This window comes from Papilio polytes, unplaced genomic scaffold (assembly GCF_000836215.1).
Source record: "Papilio polytes unplaced genomic scaffold, Ppol_1.0 DF824146.1, whole genome shotgun sequence".
In the NCBI taxonomy this organism is placed as follows: Eukaryota; Metazoa; Arthropoda; class Insecta; order Lepidoptera; family Papilionidae; genus Papilio; species Papilio polytes.
Window position 1 is genome coordinate 1,772,671 of NW_013525058.1, and position 17,019 is coordinate 1,789,689.

The 17,019-nt window shown below is 34.6% G+C and overlaps 1 protein-coding gene across 7 annotated transcripts in view; it reads left to right on the forward strand.

Annotated features, from left to right (window-relative positions):
• LOC106111857 (guanine nucleotide exchange factor DBS-like) overlaps nucleotides 1-17,019 on the forward strand; it is a 71,219-nt gene that overhangs the window by 49,150 nt on the left and 5,050 nt on the right. For 6 of the 7 annotated variants that reach the window (XR_001226203.1, XM_013294014.1, XM_013294019.1 and 3 more), the window contains exons 12-17: nucleotides 12,955-13,089; nucleotides 15,026-15,211; nucleotides 15,646-15,837; nucleotides 16,038-16,163; nucleotides 16,265-16,465; nucleotides 16,736-16,941. Coding sequence is in view for 6 of the 7 variants with exons in the window: in XM_013294014.1 (XP_013149468.1) it covers nucleotides 12,955-13,089; nucleotides 15,026-15,211; nucleotides 15,646-15,837; nucleotides 16,038-16,163; nucleotides 16,265-16,465; nucleotides 16,736-16,941 (1,046 nt within the window). In the remaining variant the exon portion in view is untranslated. The remainder of the gene's footprint in view (nucleotides 1-12,954; nucleotides 13,090-15,025; nucleotides 15,212-15,645; nucleotides 15,838-16,037; nucleotides 16,164-16,264; nucleotides 16,466-16,735; nucleotides 16,942-17,019) is intronic. The other variant, XM_013294015.1, reaches the window with a different exon arrangement.

A 17,019-nucleotide genomic window follows, 5' to 3' on the forward strand; every position in this document is an offset into this window, starting at 1 on the left:
CAATAAAAGTTTATATTGATTTATTACTCGTTTGTCCCCTTGTGCATGTAACAAGCTCTCAAACCTTGCTTGACCACGAGCCATCTGCAACAGAACTTGTTCTAAACATGTGGTCTGTGGTCACTCCGGTCTTTACGTTTTCCATTGAAGTATGAAATATTAAACAACGTGGTTATTCTCATAACAAAATAAAATTTCTTCTAGAAATTTCCATAAAGGAAATACTTGTATAGTTGAACTGTAACATTATTTTTCCACACTTATCAAAATAAATAAATTAGGGCCTGTCCCACCATATAGATAGTTTAAAAATGACGTCATCGTCAGATATGGGAACAAAATCCGATATTTTCAACACATATTTTAAGCGTTGGATTGTTATCAGACAATTTACAATTTGGTATGACAGGCCCTTAATAATGTAAAACAAATATTTAATTCTGCAAAAAAATTGAAAAAGTCTTCGTACGATTATAATCATTCCTACAGTTATAATAATAGCAATAAATCCAAGGTAATTAAAATTACGTGAATTCCGTAATTTTAATTATTATACACAACAACTCATAGTATGCTTTATGAATTCTGAACGTAGAATTTGTTATAGCCGTGACCTTTACCAACGCAGTTTCATTGAAACCACAGAGAATGTAACCACTATAGATGTAGATTATTAATATTATACAATGTGTTTTAAATGTAATTATAAGGTTGGTTTAAAACATTGTAATCTTAATTTGATTTAATCTATCTTCATTTATGAGTATTTGTTACTTGATTACAACTGTCCTGATAAATGCGACGGTGTTATCCATAAACCATTTAGTTTATTAGTAACACCTTTTTTTAGGTTAGGGGGGGAAATCTTCTTAAGATACCCTGTTTTGTATGAAAAGACAGGGTTATGTGAGATTTCTACTCACTAAAAACCCCCCTAGGTGGCCGCCCTCATGTGCGATTTGAGGGTTCCGGGATCACCAGTGGAACGCACCGGTACCGTGTAGTTTTCGTCGCTGCTCTTTATTAGTAACACCTATGTTTACATATAAATTATGTTACAATTGCTGTATTTTTGTTTATTAATTTATCTCTCATTTTATCATCTGATTCCCCTTCTTCCTTCATGTGTCATGAGGACGTCGTGGTGCCATTATATTGCGGGAATTGCGTTATGATTCACCATCAATTTTTATCATTACAATGACTCGCTCTTGTCTGTGATGATACTAAACTATAAATATAAATACATCCTGTATTTCGCTCGAAGAATATTGGATAATTGCAGTATATATTGGTTTGTTATTCCAACTCTGGTTCCAGTTACCAAGTCGTCCTTTGATAACCTCAAATCAGTAAACATGGGTTGCGTTTTGTTTAATGTTACGAAATTTTAACCGCAAAGACAGACCACAATAACAATTTTCATTACGAATAGTTTAAATTACTTCACCATAATCTCAAATATTAGGTACAAAGTTATTTAAGGATACTTAAGTCCGAGGTAAGAAATTATAGGTAAAACTTCTGAACGAGGAATTTAATATGTTTATTGAGTGAAGAAGTTTAGAGAGTGAAAGTGAACCAAAATATTAAGATGCATTTTCTACATAGTATTAAAATCTGATAAGTCATTTGATATGCTCTAGTTTTTGCACGTTCACAATTTATATGAAGAAATTCAAATGCCTAACGACCTGGTTATCGATTTCTTCAGTTAATGGTTATTTTCATCAATCATGCCAAAGCTTGATCTGTTCTGTGTAACTTTAAGCCCTATTTTCACTGTTTTATACAGTTGTCTGAAACTTTACAATTCAAGTATGCAATGTGCATTTCTTCTTCAAGACATTATTGTCATACGCAAAAAATTAAACCAATAGATGCAATAGATTACAATAGAATTTAGTAAGGTTTTGATTTAAGAATTCAACCACCTTAATTCTTTTGAAAGTAACACGATCCCTTGAGAAGCGTCACTGAGTAGCGTCGTTTATCGCAAACTTCGCTTCGATGGAATTGGATCTTGTTATGTTTGAATTGTTGCAATTCTTGGAATTCACACCGATTTTACATTCTACATTAGCAGTAAGACCTAATTTATATTAAGTGTAAATTCCTTCCAATGAATTATGTTAATGCGCTGAGTTAAAGTTATGGGAACTTATGTATTTACTTACGATTTATTAGTTTAACATGTAACAAAGCATTAGTTCTCAAATATTTCAGGCGTACCAAACTTGTCAAATAAATTACATCTTATAATGTTGTCAGTCTGTTTTTTGTTGCCAACCAAGTCTAATATCACGTCCATGATAAATTAGATTTAAAATACTAACAGCAAAATACTAAAATGAATCTTGAATAGTTCGCTTCATGAGCGCCGCTTACAAACTGTCAGACGTCAAATTTTGTAAGGAATTTAGAGTTTGAGCTTGGCCTTATTATTTAAAAACCTGGAACATGTTTTAATATTGTTTCAGAATTCGGTAGGGCCTTAAGTATATATGACTAGATTACTTCATGTGAAAAGGAGTGCCAGTGAGTAAGAAATGCAAAAGAGTTACTTTTTATAATCACGCTTTCTAATAAACTTTAGATTGATGTTATAAAAGGCGGTCGTATTCTCATTGCATCTGACAGGCCCTCGATCCACTTTTCATCTACGTGAGCCACCTCCTGATGCCTTGACGCTATTAAGGTCTGTCGGGTCGGGCACTAATTTCATTTATGGTCATTTGGCACAGCTTGGTATGACCATCCGCGCACGGCAAGAAGTACTAGGTCAATAAATAGTAAATACTTTGTAATAGTCAATAGATACTAATATTTCATTCATAATATAGGGTTTAAGATTTATAATCCATTGTGGAGGCTAGAGTAGTCGACAAATCAAAGAAGTTAGGTAAGAAATAACTAGAAACCTATCTAATAGTAGCAAAAGCTTCTATCAACATCTTCATCACCAGCTCCATATATGTCCCTACCGAAGTTAGGTAATACACTTCTAAGGTAAACCTTTAATATCTTTTCAAACAAATTTAGTTAGCAATTGACTTTCTACACATGATTGCTGGTAATGACTAGGTAACAGTAACGTATCATTACTTTCTGTAATACACATACGGGGAAAGAGAAACCGAGAAAATTATTGATGCATAAATGGGCGGCAGTGTTAAGGAAGTCCGACTTACCTACGTCATCGACCACATTGGTGATGTATTAATATAATTAAAGACCTAAATGACAATGAAATATGAAATATACGTCAGTATGCTTAGTAGTAGTTAAATCGTATACTAAATTTTTAATATGTATGGTCCGAGACACAACGCAGTGCCCAGGACAGAGCGAGCTGGCGGCGTACTGTGGACGCCCTTTGTCCCACTTTAGGGACATAGGAATAGAAGAGAGGGATGGTTAAAGGTGTCACGTAATATTTGGTGATGGTGAATACTTAGTAGCGTTAAGTTATTAATTCAATAAATTATACTATTGTAATTATGCCAGATGTCATCTATCTTGCTTATATAATTATTCAATATTTAATACGTTATGATAACTCAGTCATCAATTAAACGAAAGCACAATATAACGTCGCGACGGCCAGGGTCGCGGGTCAGACTATCTCGATGCTTTGCACAAAGATTACACATGATATAATACTTCCGACGGAAAACTAAACATATATTTAACGTCGTATACAATGAAAAAATGCTTTAATATCTCTTTAACGACATAAGATATCAGATAGTCGGTATACACAACGTAGGAGATAACCGATGAGTGTATTCTGATAGCCCTGTTTACATCTGATACTTAGTAATGAGTTCTAATGATTTTAGTTCAGTTTTCGTTCCCAAGCATCATCAGTCTAATCGCGCATTACGAAATAAATAATCATGGATGCGGCAGAGTTATATAATACAAACAATAATGATACTTAATCTTGAAGGGAAAACGGGGTTATAAGCAGCGATACATAAATAATGCCACCTTCCGATTTCCATTTCGATTTTGAAGGTCGTTGTGAATGTTTCCGCGGGCAACGTGTTTCCGAATTTCTACAGCGTTGTGCCACATCACGTGCCATTTGGACATTACCGGTTTTTCAGATTTAAGCCTTAGGGTTGCCAAATGCTCTATAATGTAATGAAAACTTTCCACATCTCAAAATCATTAACATTTTATGTATATGAAAACATTTAACAAGGATCTTGTTATTTTGAGGACCCGTCAAAGGTTCAAGAGTTCAATATCGATCATTAAATTTCCTTTAGTGAAAATAAGTTGTTAACATTTATACGGCACGTATGGCCAAAGATAAAAGGTCCGCCCTCTCCCAAGAGAGAAAGCCTGTGTCAAAGTGTAGGAGAAATTTATGTGAGCCGCAGGCATTTTGCCTTACGGTTTTTAAACACTATAGGGCTATCGCATGCTGATTTTTTCTACCTAAATTACTTTAGTTTATTTCTATATCATATTCATATCGTAACGATTGTTTTAGACAGCCCTGGCTATGCGTGATCGCGGTCCGCGTAAATTCGTCTCGAAACGGTACAGCCATTGCGACCATCCGGGTCAACGCAATTAATTCCACGGACGGCCCCATCTCTCCGTGATGCCCGCTATAAACACACTTCGATCTCCAATACAAAAAGGACTGCAGTTTATAATCATAAATAATAGACGACCTAGAAGCCCAGTACTTAGATTACACTGTTAATTTAAAGGTCATGATCCATGTAAATAATTTTAAAATCATCCTTTTATTTACTTTTCGGCAGGAGGGATTTGTGAAGAACTAGTTTATTTATTTAGAAATCTTTTTTGTACTTTAATAATGTGTAATATATAATTAAATGGAACGACATATTATAAATGTTTACTTTATAATGTGTTAGTACAACAAATTAATTGCGTTGTAATATGGCAAAACCTTGCAGTCTGTGCCGGATGCTCCATTTTGTTAAAGTCGTTATCTCGTGCTCCAAATTCTGCAGAATGTTGCATTTTGTTTTATGACGTTAATGTTTTTTACACATTAAAGTACTACTCTACCAATTTACATCAATTCGTTTTTAATATGAAAGAAATTAAAAACAAATGAAGTGTAATCAAAGGTTGTTTTGCAAATCCAATATCGTAAAGCCTTGAATTTGGTATTTATCTTTCTGGTCTACATAATCAACAGATGCCTGGAGCAATTAGTCATATTATCACTTAAATGTTGCCGGAAGCCGTACTTTGGCCTGTTCAGCAAACATTAGCTTCTGTATTAATACAATCTGTACAGCTCTAATTAAGTTCACAAACAGACTTATCGTACACTAACAATAAATGGAATAGTACAAAAAGTGGTGTGATGAAATTCAATCATTTTAGTCAACAGTAAAGTGCAATGAACTGTCTAATAACAAAGCAAAAACTAACGAGTGCTAAAATGACGTCAATAGATGTCTCAGAAGCGGACAGTGAAAGTGTAGTGCTAAGGAATGCCAACAAACAAGATGAGAATCCAGATACAAGCACAACACAAACAATAACCAAAAGGGTATCCAGTTACCACATAGGGTGGGTTCAAGTATTGGAAGAACTATCGTGGAAAATTACCGTAAGTGGTCAATTTTATAGCCAACAATTATTTATTTAGTATTTACTTAAACCACACAACACATGAGCTATTTTATATTAGTAGATATATGTTAGTTTACTAATATTTCCTTTAAACACCAACTAAGCTTTAGGCTTGTGCTAGGATATGGTTCACGACAATAGTCGAATGGTGGGATTCGAAACTACGACCGCAAGATCGGTAGTCCGTACTCGAAACCATTAGACTATTACGTATCTTTATCTTAACTTAATCCCTAATCTAAACTTTCCTTGAACTTCAACCATTTTGTACAAAACTATCATTGAACCTACGTTAGATGAACTCTCGATTGAAGGTCATTTGGTTACATTATGGTAGTTGCTCTTTCGTATGGAATTACCATACTATAGAGAGTTTTAAATACGAGTAGTTTTATTCGTTAAATCTAATAAAACATATAGAATTACCGTTTAAAATCTTGAACACGGATTGAAGAAACGATCCTGTTATTTTAAGATTTCTAATACATTACACAATTAACCCAAATATGGAACATTAGTAACTATTTTTACTTTCCCACCACCCACGCCTCCGTGTTGCATTACGTAAATAAACAAAATGTATTGTTAGTAGTGAGTATAAACAAATTAACTGAGTCACGAAAAGGCAAGTTTATAGTCTTTGACCATACTCCCAGCGCGCTCTAAACCAGTGTGTCACAAATTTAAATAATTTCTCTTATAACTTACGCTTCGAATATAAATTTCTCTTACAGATTAACCTTAAGATAGTATCTAGTATCTATACAACAGTGGTGCGTCCAAACATTTATCACAAATAGTTTGGCTGAAATATAAAGATGCCAATAAGGTTTTGTAAGTTAAAAAGTTCCTATAACATACAAAAAACCAAAACAATATGTGGCTAACATTTCCAACTTTGTTTGTTCAACCTTAGACGTAACAATTACGATATATGTTACAGAATTAAAATATATATTTGTATTTTTTTCTACGACATAACTGATTCGTAACTTGATGGTGTTATCGAACTTCCTCATCTTAATACCTAATAGGTATTAATTATATTGTCAAATCGACATACTTTCTTACCTGTCCACACGAATAAATTTTAAGAAATGGCCCTTTGCCATAAAATAAAAAGTCGTTACGCAAACAAAACAGACATGTGACATCGAATTGTTGCTTAGTGTATAATTCAAAGGAAAATTTTACAATACTTAAGCAAGACTTTACAATAGAAATTGAGACATGTTTTTTGTAATGTATTTGTGGTAATTATTTTTTTTAAATATATGAAATACAAAAACATAAATCAATACCGTAGGTAAATAAAACATGTGATTTTGTTACGAGTTGATAGAAATAAATTTAATTTCGAAATGTAAAACGTAGTTTTTTATGGGAAGTGTAAACTTAGAGTTTAGTATTGTTAATATTCATTATATTAAATCTGCTATATTATCTTGATATTACATATATTTTAATCGTTTTTTGATGCCTACCACGAATGTTAGTTTTCTAAAAAACTACTCGAAGGAAAATTACAGAAACTTATGCAAGCATTCCGTGGGCATGGCGACTAAACTGATAATTTAAATGACGTTCTACATTATAATTTCGGGGGCATTTGAGAAACTTACCTTTTCACATTTTTTTTTTCGTTTCCGGTTATGTTATTTCACATATTTAAATTCTATTTTAATCAAATACGTCATAGGTTTGTATTTCTAACTGATGTCGGTCTTGTTAACTATATTTTGTGAAAAATTAAACATAAATGTTTATTGCGTAACACTATAAATGTACATATTATTACCAACCCCACTAAAGTCTACTTACTAGCCTATATTTAATTTCTATTAATTAATAATCATACTTCATACTAATATTATAAATGCGAAAGATTAAGATGGATGGATGGATGTTTGTTAGCGTTTGTAGCCTAAACTGCTAAACGGATCTCGATGAAATTTGGCATGGATGTAGAGGATAGTCTGGAAGAACACATAGGCTATTTATTTTTGTTTGTTTGAATTCTACGCAGACGGTGTCGCGGGCGGAAGCTTGTTCGTCTATAAAAAACATGCATTAAAGGTTAAAACACTTATTGCGTTCCACATGATAATCTTATTAACGTATTTACACTTAGATTCTCTATAGACTCGAAGTCTGCGATTAACCGTAGCTAGGTAATCAAATTCCCGCAACCAGTATAACCTTGCCCATAACATCCATATAACCTGTGCCTCTAACGGTCATAACGGGAGCCCCGTCCCGGTTTCTCTCAGTTACGCAACTGTTATTCCTGTTTTTGCTTCGAGGTCACTTGTCATATTGTCTTTGATAGTTCACAGGGTGTAAGCCTCGTTACTTTGCTTTCTACTTACGTTGGAATTCTTATTAATATTCATTTTTGCATGAAAGCATCATAACGCTAGTTTTCCGTTAACTGGATCAGCAATTGGTTTTTATCTGAATTCAAAAAAGGAGTTTCTCGATTAGTCTGTTTGTTTTTTTTTAGTTGTTGTTATTTGTCACCAATGGAGTATTTACTACTAATAAGTAGTTATTATATAACATGACTATAATGTACTCGTATGTAACTTTAAAACGTAGTTGACATTTAATAATAGTTGCTTTTCTGGTTTAAATACAACCAAGTGAGTGTTAACAAAATCCCTGTCTCTCACCATTTTTCTAGTGCAGCTGTTTGCTTTCACTTATTTTAAACGAACAAAAAATGCCTTCCGCCAGTGTTGACGAAACAGGTAGGCGCATATCCTGTTTTTGCGAAACACTTCCGTCTGGTTTTTTAAATAAATGCTCAACGTAAACCCTTTCAAAGTAAAGATGTCGGTGATGCTTAAAATATTTCACACGATGCTTTAGGAATTACATTATTTTAAATTATCCTGAACATATTAAAATACAATAAACAGTGAAAGACAGATTAAAAATAATCTTCATAAATTTATGGATGTGTAAAATTTTCACTTATCATAATAGCCTATTAATCTAAACAATGAGATCTTATTTCTCGAAGAGCGGGACTTCCTAACACAAGTGCCTATTGGTTACTTAAAAGGAAGTCCCTACAACTGATTAATTTGTAACTTACCTGATTTAATAATAAAAATTATTTAATTTTTTTATTTTATTTATTTCTTGATGTAAAAATGTAATCTTTACTTTTATAACAAAGCGTAAACACACACTTCTTTGTTGCCTAAGATGTCAGCAATTATAGCATATTTTTGAATAGTTCTTTTTTTTAATAAAAAGCCCTACACTTACGTCTCGCTTTAGGCTATATATTTGCACGCTATAAAACTTAGGGGGTAAATATTTTGAATAAAAACCCTAATGTGGAAAAGAGACCATAAGTTGCTGCCAACATCAAGGAAGCAAGATTGCCAAGGTTTGTCATGTCATGTCATTTTGACATTTGCAATTGATAATTTGACAAATGTAAACAATAAAATAAAATTTTCATAATTTCACGCGGATGAAGCCGCACGGGAACAGCTAGTTAGTACAAAAACTAATATAACACTATCATTAGTATGTACAGACTAGGTTTTTAGCTATCATGACTCGCACTTAGAATAGACGTACTACAAATAGGTATGGCTTAACACGTGCCACCACTAGAGTCACAGCTTTCAGAACCCTTGCAACTTAACCCTCTACTGCAACGAGTACTAAAACAAACACTTTAATAAACCTTTCCTCATTTATATGAGCTCTATTAAAAATGCGTAACCAATTTTCTGCCTAGTGTATTTGGTTTTCGTAATAAACTAGCATAACCTAAAATGTTAGGAGTGATCAACTATGTTATTTTAGTTTTATTTTAATTCTTATCACGTAACATATGACATATGCAAACTGTCACAGAATGTCGACACACTACAAAACCATATGACGAAAAAAGTTACATATGAATCTTCAAATACAACTCTTTTTTTGGCTTATTGGGTGTAAATGCTACATGCTTTGCGTAAAAAACGTTTTCATCTTGCTACGTACTATACATACACTTAAAATTATCATTGCCAAAACACTGGCTTGTTGCTAATCGAGATAACAAGGGGCTTCGTTGTATCTTACGTCATTACAAAGACCCGCCAAATTGTAATTGAGGCGGTAATTTGATCAAACATTTCAAGTGCATCGTCTGTAAGGGTCATAGATTAAGTACGGCATAATGTGATTTAATTTGTATTTAACCTTATTTAGTGTGTAAATTTCGAAAGAGTTCTTTATTTTTATAGACTACTTCTTTATTTTTATAGACTTTCAAAGATATAATCATGATTAAGCCTAGAAAGGCTTCGTTGGGAATGTAAATGAGCTAGTTAATCCTATAATTCTTTGATCTGATAAGCTTTACGTCATTATTTTTGACGTTTTAGTTGTTTTGTTGTTCTATCTTAAAAATAGTTTGGTATATTTCTTTAATTTCCAATAATACTGACTTAAAAAAAGGTAACTAATATTTTTCGAACATTACTTCAAGTATGTCTTCATAACTTTTTGTACATTTTCCTCGATTCTTGTGAACCTAAAGTTACAAAAAGGTCGAGCCATCGCAGTGGTGCAGCACGTGCTTCAACTCATGCCCGCCTGGTACTCAGAACAATGGATCGCACAGATGTTTCTAAGAAAATATACAAAAAATGTTTGAGAATAAAGGCCTTTAACTTGGACAGCCGAGATCAATGCCATTGAATTTAAACATGAAGCTAGTCTAACTACGAAACTCGGCAGGTGTGCTCTACTACTACAGGCACATGTAAATATACGTACATGTACACACACACACACACAAGCAACACTCAGGGTTGTAAGTTGCACACATTCGTCCTGTACTATAGATGCAATATACAAAATGAATGATGCTCTACTTCGAAATTCGCAATTTCACAAGTGGTTACCAAATTTTGATAAAGTAGATTTTTTTTATTATTAGTTAAGCATTTAATAGTAACTTTTAATCGGTTTTAATTATTACATTAATTCATTAGAATAGATCAAGTTATTATTCAACTAGATTCCGCTCGCGACTCCGTCCGCGTGGTATTAATAAAAACAAAAGAAAGTAGCCTATGTGTTCTTCCAGACTAGCCTTTACATCTATGCCAAATTTCATCCAGATTCGTTCAGCCTTTTAGGCTACAAGCTCTAACAAACATTAAATATTTGTAAGATAAATATTAAATGCAGATGGATCTGTATAAATAAAATGTTTGCATATAGTACTAAATTGTAACATATTTTCTTCAAGTTCTTTTAACTTTAATTTTTTACTAGACTTCCCTTATAACTCGTTTCTTCGCATTACAAAGTAGAGCATTATCTACACACGATCCGAAGTGGAGGCAACCACTTTTTTTACTTAGTCAACGTATTCCCGCGTCCCCTTCGCATCCCGACCGAGCTCAAGCCGTCAGTTCCTTATTCTTGCTCGTTTTTGACGGAGCTCAACATGTTCTGTGATTTCCTATCATTCATTTATCAAACTCATCATATAATTGTGACAGTTGATGTGTTAAAATGCTTAATTTTATGATAACGTTCGATCGTTGGCAATAAAGTTTCGTTTATAGAAATGGATGCTATAAATATTATGCTAAAAACTGGATACAAAATGGTGAAAGATTTTACAGAACAACACAAACCTGTGAGTATTTATTTGTTAGGAGTGAATAAACTCAAGCTGATTGTTTAATTAATTTAGAGCGTCCTTATCAATGCATGCGTTGATAGTAGTACTTTTGTATACTGTGTCACTGTTTTATTGAATTAATTTGATATTAAATTAATTTATACGATTTTCATTTATCGATGTAGTTTCCATTTATTCTTAGTTTTAGATTTAAAACATTAATGAAGCAACTTAATAATTGTTTGTCTGTGCCTACACTTTCCAAATACTCTGAAGAATCTTACTTCTTGCTATTATAAATGCCATAGATGGATATTTTTTTAGAATTTGTGGCCTTAACTGCTGAACAGATATCGATGAAATTTGGCATAGATGTAGAGTATAGTTTGGAAGAACACGATGGTTACTTACATTTCTTTTAATTCCATGCGGACAGTGTAGGGGCCAAAGCTAGTGTAATATAATCATAACTTTTTTGCTGCATAAACTGCAATGTTCATATTTGTGTACTAGCTTTCCGCGACGCGACTCCGTCTGCGCGGAATTAAAAAAAAACAAATGCAATTAGCCTATATGTTCTTGCAGACTATCTTATCCTAACAATTTCATCCAAATCCGTTCAGCCGTTCAAACTCTAACAAATATTCATCCATCAATCTCAACTTTCGCATTTGTAATATTAGTATAAATTAGTTTGAAATAGTATAATTAACGTCAAACTGTTGGAGAAAAATGTAAACTACAAAGGCCTTTTGATATGATGAACTCTAAGAAGAATAGTAACTCAATCGTAAAACTGTTTTATAGTTTGATCTCATTAACCTAACAGAGCTTAGCGTGTTTGTAGCACATAAAATTATCTTTTAACGGGATAATAACGGTAACAGAACATGGGGCAAAACTATCAGTTGGGTAAAAAATTAGATATAGCAAAACCAAAGAGAAACATTAGCCTAATAATATAGTTAATAACGCAACTATATAATTTTACATAGATATTAGGTACAAAATAGAAAAGGACAATGCAAAATTAAGAAATTAAAATGAAGTATGTCGTCTACCATTCGTTTATTTACTTTTATATTGGTACGCAATTTTAAAATGTTTTAAGGCAGTCTTTTCTCTTTCTTTGAATTGTTGCTTATGATTGACATTATCAGTATAAAAACTTTATTCCAATTGGCATTGTTTTTGCTGTTCCAAAATTAGATTCAGATACGAAAGTGTGATAACGCTATTTTGAAATGTCATAAATAGCAAAAACTTATCAGTTCTTTGTTTTGAAAGAAAGTGGAATACCAAAAAAAGCTTATCAATCGACAATAAATCCAATTATTGTAACAATAGGTTTTTGAACTAGAAATCTGTAATTGCTTTGTTATCAGGAATTGACTGACGATCATGGACCAAATTGCAGGCATAATAATTAACATGGTTACTGCCACTATGTTCTCAAATTGTTTATATTCAAAAGTAGGTGTTCAGAAAAATATTCCTTATGTGCCAGCACCCTCTTGGAATATCAATTGAAGATTATAGATATTTCAGTATACAACAAACATTATGAAATTCGCTAAGATTTGAAGATCTCTTTTCTTTAAAAACATCAAATAGACAATACATTGATTTTAATACTGCCTATATTGATAAATCTAATTGTGTTGTTCCAGATGGAAACATCAGGTGGTTCAGAGAGCTCTGGCGGCGAGGACGCGGAGGCGCGGCGAGCGCGGCGCGGACACGTGCTAGCCGAGCTACTGCAGACAGAACGCATCTATGTGCAAGAACTCGGCTCCATACTCACTGTAAGTCACCTACACTAAACCGGTTATTTTACCGTGGTTTTTGATTTCAGTTTTTTGCACCATATCATCTCTTTAACTGTCAGATAGTGACCTCTTCTCAGTTTAAAATGCAGGTTAATGTGTTATGACTTTGCTGCTTTGAGTTAACATTTAAATGATTATATCTCGCTATGTAGATAATTTTCCTAAACATTAAATGTTTAATTAAAGAGGTATTAATGTAAATTCTTCACATTTGTTTTTAATTGTTGATTAACTATTTATTGAAAGTACCAAAAGTAAATTGTACTTAAAATGTTGTCATATCTTCTGTTTTAATTAATGTAAGATTTATAACGACTTCCTCCTACTACGACGGTAGATATTTATCTTCCCATAGGGGCCCGTCTTCAGATCATAAAAACAACCGTTACGTTATACTTCATCGACTTCATTGATCGGATATCACCAAGTTTGCGCTCTAAAAACTATATGTGCTGTTGTTTGTAAGTAGTGCGTGCTTCACACGCGTAAACATTGCGGGTGCGATGAATAATGACAAAACGGGCTAGCACCGTACTATCTGCTGTGGGGGCACTTCGCACGCGACAGAGCGATGCCTCCAGCAGCGGAACGTTATGCATTTTACACATTCGCCGACCACCGCACGGCTCGGTCCCTCGCTCGCGTTACAATTAGAATGAAATATGGAAAATACGACCTACATAAATCTTCCGCGAACCTCAGCGTCGGTACCTCGTATTCCTGGTACTACAAGAAAAACGACAACCCTCCCACGCGAAATAAACGTGGCCTATCCCGGGCCGCCTCGGCTTCGACGCTCTTCAGTGACTACGCTAATCAAGTGTCTCTATTCGAAAATGAGAATCGTGCCAGAAATAAAAAGTGTAAAAAATCTGCAAGCGATGTTAACAAAAACAGCAGGATAAAGTGCAAACCGAAAAATATCAAACCGGTAAACACTGAACCATTTTTTGGAAATTTCTACTACGGCAAAACATTGCCTGGATACGATTTCTTGCAAAAGAGTGAAGACAAAATTACATATTTGCCTGATTCCGATATAATAACTGTCTCTGAAGCTACGATAGAATCTTTAACAACTGCACCGACTATTATTGACATACCAGAAGTCGTTAAGAATCCTATATACGGATGTCCAGACTCTGATGTTCTATTAGCAATACCGGAATCATCTACTGAATCAAGCATGTCGAAAGACTCTCAATTAAAGTCGTCGAGCTGTACCGAACTAAGAAGAACAATGTGTGAAGGCAAGGAAACCGAAGATATTTTAATGAAAATTCTAAATGATTACAAAAGGATTATGAAGGAATGGAATCATACAATTAAGGATCATTATTCGACTGTATCTCATAAGAAAGGATCAACAATTTGCCGCAAAATCAATCAAGATAATAACTTCCGAAGTATAAATTCAACAATTACGTGTAAACGCAAACGAAGTTTGAAAGCTATGAGAGATTCACACTACAAATATCCTTATACTATTGGAAACTGCCAAAGATATGTCAGTCATGATCGAAGAAGCCAGAAGATTAGAAGGACAAGTACTTTCCGCAATTGGACAAAATCTTTTAAAAATTTGAAAAGAAGGTTTATTAAAAATATTGATACATCTTACGAATGTGAATGCTTAGAAAGTATTTACGCTGACTACGATAGACGTCTTCAAGAGTGGTGTGACACAATTAGCCAGTGCACCTCTCTTAGCTCGGTACACTTTTTTTCAATTACATAATTTGAATCGTTTATATACTATCGAACTTTGAACTTCTACTATCATGTTTAAATAAAACTCATCTCTTATCCTGACAAAATAAATCTAAACTAAAATCAAATTTTCTATCCAAAAATATTCTCCATGTTGGAGAATATTTCAAGTTATAAAATGTTATGTTAATCCAAATTTCAGGGTTACAAAGAAGAAATAGAGAAGCCGGAGAACCAACACGTCATACCTGCTGCGCTGGCGGGGCAGGCTAACGTACTCTTCGGCAACCTTCACGAGCTGTTCACATTCCACCAGGATATCTTCCTCAAAGACCTGGAGAAATCAATATCTGCTACGGAATTGGTTGCGCTGTGCTTTGTGGAAAAGGTGAGGATGTTTCATGTATATCAACAATTTAACACTACTGGTTTATTTTCTATTGCAAAGAATAGTGTAACTTTCTTTGAAATGCATATTCATGTGGACATAAGTATAAGATTAGCAATACAAATTCTTTAGTATTGCAGCGTGAAAAAGATTATGAAAGTCAATGTCTGTAATTATTGTCAATCATGGATTTAATGACACTACGTGTAAAAATTCACACGTTAATACCGACTACAGTTTTCCAAGAATTGATTGCGAATTAGATTGGTATCCAACTAAATCATTCAATAGAACATCGTCTTTGTAACATGGGGAAAATTAGATTTACGTTAGGCTTGTCTCATTAAATCGGTGGCCATTCTCGGTGTGACTGGAGATAGTCCAGAGATCTCCAATAGAACTGTCCCTGTACCTAACCGGTGTGATGTCTGCAGAGGGAGACATTCTTCCGGCTGTATAGCTACTACTGCCAGAACATTCCACGTTCGGAGCGGCTACGTGAGGCATTGGTCGACACCCACCTCTTCCTGCAGGCCTGCCAGCAGCGGCTAGGCCACAAGCTGCCGCTCGCAGCTTATCTTCTAAAACCTGTGCAGAGGATCACCAAATATCAGTTGTTGCTTAAGGTAAGCTGCAATTATACATGTATGAGTCGGCAAGATTCTTGCTACATAGACCGATGACAGAATATCGTGGAATGCAATGGGGTTGGGTCCATCAGACAACTCCGTCTTAATAGTCATATAAGAGATATATTACTCAAAAAATAGAACATAGAAGAACATATAAATTAATGAGTTAAAATTCCGACTACTGATCTTTTCAGGACCTACTAAGGTACAGTGAATGCGGCTCCATGAGCGCAGGTCTGCAACAAGCTTTAGACTGTATGCTCGTCGTATTGAAATGCGTCAATGACTCTATGCACCAGATTGCCATCACTGGAGTTCCGGTAAGTATTGCTTAGAAACAAATATTGTTTTTTTAACGAAGACAAACTAGTCTATTGAATTATGTGTTCTTGTATGAGGACTTTAGTTGTTTTCTTATGAGCAGGTGGACCTGAGTCAACAAGGCGAGCTGCTGCTGCAGGGCTCGTTTCTAGTGGTGTCGGAGAACAAGCGCGACCTCCGCCTGCGCCTGCGCCCGCGCCGCCGCCACATCTTCCTCTACGAGAAGGCCATGCTCTTCTGCAAACCCGCCGCCAAGAACAGCCACAACAAGGCCACCTATCACTTTAAACACGACTTACAGGTATATTTATACTTACAGCCCTTCTAGGTGCTGTTGTATTGTCCGTATTTTTATCTTGCCTTTCTTTAATTTCTTGTCTAAAACATATTTTCGTTGTTTTGTTCATAGTAGATTTATGTTGATTTAATTATATGTCACATTATATAGATTGAACATTTTTTTTCGAAAGACGATATATGATACGAGAAGGATTCCTCTCTTATTAGATTTTAAGAAAGAGAAAGAAGAAGAAGCAGGCAAATTATAACTAGTGATTGTTGTCGTGTGCAGATGGCACAGATCGGTCTGACGGAGTCAGTGAAGGGTGACCCGCGCAAGTTCGAGGTGTGGCGTCAGGGGCGCGCGGAGGTGCACACGCTGACGGCGCCCGCAGCTGATGTCAAGCGCACCTGGGTGGAGCGCATCAAGCGCGTGCTGCTCGACCAGCTCAACGAGCTCAAGGGCGAGAAGGTGCGCCAGTACAGCGCCCAGCACAGGTAACCTACCTTCATCTCACAGCATAATTCAAACAAAACTTTTTAGATACGTCCACAAAACAAATCAGATATTAGATT